This window comes from Macrobrachium nipponense, chromosome 38 (genome assembly GCF_015104395.2).
Source record: "Macrobrachium nipponense isolate FS-2020 chromosome 38, ASM1510439v2, whole genome shotgun sequence".
Classification (NCBI taxonomy): domain Eukaryota; kingdom Metazoa; phylum Arthropoda; class Malacostraca; order Decapoda; family Palaemonidae; genus Macrobrachium; species Macrobrachium nipponense.
In genome coordinates this window covers 61015242-61022741 of record NC_061098.1, presented here as the reverse complement: position 1 = coordinate 61022741, position 7500 = coordinate 61015242, and the positions used below count along the sequence as shown (strand labels likewise).

The 7500-nt window shown below is 35.4% G+C and overlaps 1 protein-coding gene across 2 annotated transcripts in view; it reads right to left on the bottom strand.

The window, feature by feature from the left end:
* LOC135209748 (muscarinic acetylcholine receptor gar-2-like) overlaps nt 1-7500 on the bottom strand; it is a 607576-nt gene that overhangs the window by 600045 nt on the left and 31 nt on the right. For both annotated transcript variants that reach the window (XM_064242535.1, XM_064242539.1), the window contains exon 1: nt 5686-7500. This exon is cut by the window's right edge and continues 31 nt beyond it. In XM_064242535.1, coding sequence (XP_064098605.1) covers nt 5686-5804 — 119 coding nt within the window. In that variant the 5' untranslated portion in view covers nt 5805-7500. The remainder of the gene's footprint in view (nt 1-5685) is intronic.

Sequence of the window (7500 nt, the reverse complement as noted above, 5' to 3'; positions counted from 1 at the left end):
GCATAGGATCTCAGGTCCAGGTCAAGTACTGATTACGACCCCGGCTTGACCTGGACCTGAGATCCTGTTCTGTTAATACCAGTATAGCAGAATCCTGTTTTAATAAAAGATCACCTTCAGGATTTGTATAATTTTTTAAAATTCCCAATATGGATATTGGCCAGTTGCTCAGAAACATCGCTGAGCCAGAGAAGAGGATAAGAAAAAAAAAATCAATATATAAAATCAACTCGCTTAATTCTGCCATTCTCTTTAACAGTATTTGCCTAAAAGAGGGTATTACTGAAATATTATTATTATTATTTTTTTTTTTTTGCTCTATCACAGTCCTCCAATTCGACTGGGTGGTATTTATAGTGTGGGGTTCCGGGTTGCATCCTGCCTCCTTAGGAGTCCATCACTTTTCTTACTATGTGTGCCGTTTCTAGGATCACAATCTTCTGCATGATTCCTGGAGCTACTTCAGCGTCTAGTTTTTCTAGATTACTTTTCAGGGATCTTGGAATCGTGCCTAGTGCTCCTATGATTATGGGTACAATTTCCACTGGCATATCCCATATCCTTCTTATTTCTATTTTCAGATCTTGATACTTATCCATTTTTTCCCTCTCTTTCTCTTCAACTCTTATTATTATTATTTTATTATTATTATTATTATTATTATTATTATTATTATTATTATTATTATTATTTATATTATTTAACTATTATTATTCAAACACAGCAAACAATCTTACGAAACAAGGGAAGGTAATATTAAGAATAATGATTATTATAAAATTTAATTATTATTATTATTATTCCAACCCAGACAACAGCCATATGATACAAGTGACAAAAAAGCATAAACTTGCAAAATAATTTTATTTTCGCTGTTGCATGCCTCATGAAGGTGGCCCTAGTGGTCAGCTCCAAAAGTTTCATATATGGTGCTTTCTCGGTCACCAGTATTTCCCCCACAGTTAGAAGTCAGGTAAATTAACTGATCTCACGCGATCATAAGCAAGTTAGTTGGCGTTCCCGGCCACTGAGGTACCCATTATCATCCACTGGGCACTTCTCTGCCAAGCCAACGTTCTATCCACTTAACCACAGAGTAAAAAGTGTCTGATATGAAAATGTATGTCAGAAGCGCTACAAAGATAAGAGAAAGGGATATTTGAAATTAATTTGGTTAAATGGAGTAAAATATTGTCTTTACTAGGGGTTTACAAAGTTACAGCTTTGCTGGCATAGAAAGCAACATATGCTGTAGAGGATCTCTTCTTCTTGGGGGTTTCCCTTAAATGTGCAGTTAAAACATACATGTGGCAGTGACAGTCATATCTCGTTCTTCTATGAAACAGCATTAACATCAGTAGCTAATGTTTTAGCATATACGAATATTAAAATTTGCCTCCATAATAACCTTTGATTATTTTCATAAATAATCATAGACAGTTAGACACTCGCATAATTAGAAAAATACTATTATTAAGCCTGTTCCACGAAATGGAAAGCAATGAGCAATATTTACATAAACTAAAAGTCCTATAACTTGAATGTAACTTTATTATTAGTTATACGATATTGGCAAATGACCTCGTATCCATGAAATCTCGTCTAACATATTAGGATGTGAAATTTAATTTGGATGTGGTTGCACCGATGTGGCATCGGGAACCGAAAGAATAATTGAACTCTGGAATCATATACAAGAGTTTGGAACGTTTATATTATATATATATATATATATATATATATATATATATATATATATATATATTTATATATATATATATATATATATATATATATATGTATATATACACATACATACATACATACATACATAACACACACACACACATATATATATATATATATATATATATATATATATATATATATATATATATATATTATGTATGTATATACTACATACATACATACATACTACATTACATATATATATATATATATATATATATATATATATATATATATATATATATATATATATGTGTGTGTGTGTGTGTGGTGTGTGTGTACAGATATATGTATATGTATATTAGGATATATATATATATATACTATATATATCATATATATTGTATTATATATATAATATATATATATAATATATACCCTTGTATTTCATCATGAACCTTACACACTCATCACTTTAATGGCTCGAAAGAACCTTTTATCATGAATCATAAACGCGTAAAGCCCATTGAAGCTGACATCATGAATGTGGTTATCTGTCAAAAATGGCCATGAAATTTAAGTTGGTGATTTTGGTTTTCTCGAAATGTTGCTAATAATGAGGACAGAGTCTTTCAGCGCAGATTACTTTGTGAGAGATTTGGTCTAACTTGAAGGGAAGGGTTGGCGAACAATATTATTATTATTATTATTATTATTATTATTATTATTATTATTATTATTATTATTATTATTGCAAATATTGGCTCTTTCTACGGCATTTAACTTGAATAGTGTCTTCTCTATTCGTCTTTCAATTTTCTTGTCATCAGCGCGTACCTGGTATATTATAATCATTATTATTATTATTTGATAAATGAAATCCACAGTTAATCGTTCGGTTTAAAATGGAACTACAGTAAGTCACTGTAAATCTCTAAACTTTACTATTTTCCGTATTTTTTAAAAGACAATACTTCTACATTTTCAATACGACATGAAGTGTTACCTATTATCATTATTATTTGATGTTAACAAATATTTATATGTAACATACCTAAGTACTCATTTATTTGCAAAGTTAAATGCATTATTAAACCGGATTATTTTTACAATTTTCTGTCTTAAAAACTAAACCAGTGATAACCGGTGCTTTGCTACACAAGTTTTACATCTCTTATCTATGAAACTTATGCTGTTTCTGAAGAAAAACAACTAATTCCTTATTTATCATTGGTCGAATAAGTTGATACAGATTATTGATTGAATATATATATATATATATATATAATATATATATATGTATATATATATATGATATATATATATATATATTATATATATTCTTCTTTTTTCAGTGAATATCCTATGATGTGCGTTCATACTAAATGGTATGATCTTGATATCGCCTCATTCCCTACATGACGAAAACTTGAAAATCGCTTCCCAATCTTCATAGATCGAGAAATGTAAATCTCTGAATGAAATGGAAGAACATAAAAACACACAAGACCCTGGAAAAATTAATGAGAGACAAACATACTTGGAATGCATCTGCGACCTAATATTTAAGACACCAAAAAGCTGAGAATTCCAGCCAATATAACGTCTCAACTCGGATGGTTCTTTGGCCTAAGACTTGGGAGACTGCAGCAAGCTGTTTACCGTGGGGCCGTGCTTAAAGGAATTTAGGGAAGTCTTCTATTGTTTTAAGGATTCTAGATTGCTTTGTACGTGCTTGAAGGAATTCTGTTGCTCCAGATGCATTGGTTATTGAATTCTGGGTTTCAGTGTATTTGGTTAATGAATACTGGGTTTCATTTGGTATATTTAATGAATTCTAGGTTCCAGTTGATGTGCTTATGGAGTTTATGGAGTCAGAATGATTGCTATGTTAAAGGGGTTTTGGGAATGCGGGTGATGTGCTTTGAAGGTTTTGCAATGTAACTGATGTTCTTAAAGGGTTGCTGGAGTGTAGCTAATGTGCTTAATGGGTTTCTAGAGCGTGATTAATGTGGTTAAGGGATTATTTTTAGAGTGTAATTGATGTGTTAAAGGGGTTTCCGGGACTTAGGTGATGTTCTTAAATACTTTCCGAAGTGCAGCTGATGTGATTATCGGTTTCTGGAGTGTAATTGATGTGAAATGAGTGTTCTGTATTTGTTTTGTTTCAACTACCTGGGTTGCAGTTGCGTTTATGGGAATTCAGGATTGTTGTTTGGTGCGTTTTAAGGTTTTCTGGCCACAAGTTGATGCCATTTATGGATTCTGAACTTTATTCAATGTATATTTCTTTGAGTTCCGGTGTGTACTGAATTTTCTTAACCGATCTCCTGGCTGAAAAAAGAAAAAAGGATAACATACCTCTGCAGAAAATTGATAAAGATAGATATTAAAATGGCGTGTGGGATTTCACCTTGTGTGCAACTGACTTGCTTAAGGGAATTGAAGAGTAGGGGTTGGCTTCAGTTATCGGGGAAGACCCCACGAAGATTCGAACATCATCAACGGCTGATAAGAAGGAAATGAAAGATCTTTTGAGAGGAAAAGAGGTACAGGCCGAGAGGTGGAGGAGGCCTTTGATCGACAAGGAAAGATGAGCAGGGGAGAGAGAGAGAGAGAGAGAGAGAGAGAGAGAGAGAGAGAGAGAGGAACAGGTGCAATGAGAAGAGAAGAATTCGCGAGAGAATAGGCGAGATGAGGTAATGAAGAAAATGGCTTTCGAAAATGGCGAGAGGAACGTGTGGAATCAATAAATAGAGGAATGAAAAAATAAATGATGAAAGATAGAGACTGGAAGGAACATGAATACGAACCCGTAAAAAGATGAAAATTAAACAAGAAATGAACCAATGATGCTAAATGAAAGCAGACATGAAGTGGGAATGAATGAATGGTAAAAAATTGGAATGAGGATGGAAACTGAGATTAAATGATTGATAAGGAAAAATACAGCAAGTTTTCGATGAAGCAGAAAAGAATTAGAATGAAAAATTCCTCAAATACCAGAGATATAGTAAAATCAATTTTAAAGGCTTAAAAATAGGTGGCAGTGAAAAGGTTAAATACAAAGAATTAGTGTAAAATTTGATTTATTTCCTCTTACTTTCTGCCTACCCAGACAAAATGGATGTACGAACGTAAGAAAAATTAAATATTAGTATTCAGTACAATAAATATAGATAAATTCCCTGTGATCCTTGTTACTGGGGCAGTTATAACTATCATTATTATAGCAACAAAGAATGGATAAATATTGACGCTGATGTAAGACATGGACGATAATGATGAGAAAGATGATAGTGAAGGTAGTAGTGAAGATAATGATATCGATGATTGTGGTGCAGAAGTGGAGTATTATGGTGACACTAAAGTAGTGAGGAAGTGATAATGATGATGCAGAGAAAAATGATGATATGTGACAGAAATAAAAGTGATGAAGGTAAAAATGATTGTGTGGGTTAGGTCCAAGAGAATGTGGATGAAGCGAATCAACGATAATCTCAAAAACAGTGTATAACAATAATGGTGATGATGGTGATTATGCTTTTGATATGATTTTTTATTTCTTTATATTTTGTCTAATTATTTGAAGTTATTACTGTTTTCTTTCTCGAATCTTATATTTTGGTTGTAAGTATATTTTCTACATCAGGAAACACGTACGGTTTAATTATATATATATATAGTATATATATATATATATATATATATATATATATATATATATATATATATATATATATATATATATATATATATATATATATATATATATATATGTATTCAATTTGTGTTTATTTTGCCGTCTGTCACTGTTTTCATTTCCTTTTTATGATGCTTCATAATATTACCATAATCTCCTAAGTAATTTAATATTAGATAAAGCAAACAGCCTCCTGCTCTTTCCTAAGCATTACTCTCCTAATTCCTGACAAGGAAAAATACAGCATATGTAGCAATATTATCCGACGAAGGAACTTTTGGATTCCTACTCACCATTTTGTAATGAAGTCCTCTCCTATAGAGAAGATTCTCTCGGTGGTGTTGGAGGAAAGTGTGGAGTTTGAGTCCTCCAGATCCTCAAAACCTTCCCCGCCTATCCTGGAGGAATCCATCGTGGCGTGGTATCCTTTGATATCCCCAACTTGGGCTAGGTCCTTCCTGAAGCGGGGTGAAGGTGGTGTCCTTCTGAAGATCGAGATTGATCGGGATTTGATGTGAATAGGGTTATTAACCTCACGACATCTAGAGTACGCAGGGCATTTTGGGTCGTTCTTTCTGCCTTCTAGGGTCGGGATAAACTCTATTCATAATTCATCAGCTTAATTAATACAAAATCTATATATACTGCTATTTCAAGTCATTCAAGGGTCGTGGGTCGTATTCACTACTGTGTGCGTGTCGTAGACTAACGTGAGTGAAGTGTGGCTAGTTATGCTCTAAAGTGGATGAGAACTTTCTCTTCTACGAAAATAGACGGTATTTGGGTCGAACTAATCAAACTCTATATAAATGGTATTATCTAATCAGGGTTCAACATGGACACCACACAATTGTCGGGTAGCTAAAGGATTCCTATAGACCAAAGCCCTCCGGCGAAGGATTATGTCCCCGGGTAGGATTCGTAGGATTCTAGTGACCGGGGCATCTCATCGTTTCTCCTCCAATAAGGTCAAGGCCACAAGGGCAGAAGAGAGGGCACAAGGGCAGAAGAGAGGGCACCAGTCGACCAACGCTAAAACGGCACAACGTAACATCCCCCGAACGGTTTCAGGTTCACAAAGTTCCGGTTTATTTTCTACAAACTAATTGATTAGAATCTCGAACTTTTCCATGAATTTTGATTTCCTAGACTTCTACATTTTCCTCACGTGAATATGATCGTATCATCACCATAGCTATTATGATTATTATAACTAATATTACGGATTGAATTCGTCCTTTCCATGCGGTATAACAAATCAACAACAAACACCTTATTGTAACGAGTGGGACCTTTCGCCACCCTGCCCAAATTTACTCCCGATTAATTCCTTTTTATCGGCCTTCTGGATTCTCTGGCGCCAGAGGCGGCAGCCTCAGTAGCCACCGAGTGGTCCCTGGCACGCGAAGGGGGTCTTCTTCGAATACCTTATCACCTCTTCATCAACACCAGCAGAAGGAAGAGGAGGGCGGTGCCCTTATCCATCACGAATTGGAAAAGGTAAAAATAATACAATAACGAATCAACAAAATCACTGGAACTCTTCTAACTCGGCCTAAAATGAGAAAAGAAAAAAAGATAGCGCAATAACACTTTTAAAGGTCGGAGCAACACTTTTCACCAAATTTTTTCTTCTCTCTCTCTCTCTCTCCCTCCCCCGCAACCGTCTCTGGTCAACAACACCGGCGCCTCCTCCGTTGAGATCACTTCGGGAAACGAGCCCAGGCCATCCTCTCTCACTCTCTTTCTCTCTCCTCCGACGGGAAGAAGAAGAAGAAGAAGAAGAAGGAGGGCCTCCTCCTCAATCACTCTTCGGCGAATAACTCAACACGTGCGCGATGGATTCTGGAGGGAGACACTTGTTCTGGTGGGTCGACCTCCAACGAAAAAGTTGTCGTCGAGTTTCTGTAGTAGGAGGAGGAGGAGAAGGACCTTTGGCAGAGACAGAGAGAAAGGAGAGGGCAGCGGCTGCGGCGATGGTTCGTTGAGCTTTCCCTCTCTCTTGTTCCCCTCTCCCCCCCGTTTTATCTTTTCGGGAAAATCCTCTCCCTCTCCCTCTTGGCGGAAAAGGCGAGGAAACGACCCCCACGTGACTGTGAGTGGCTTAG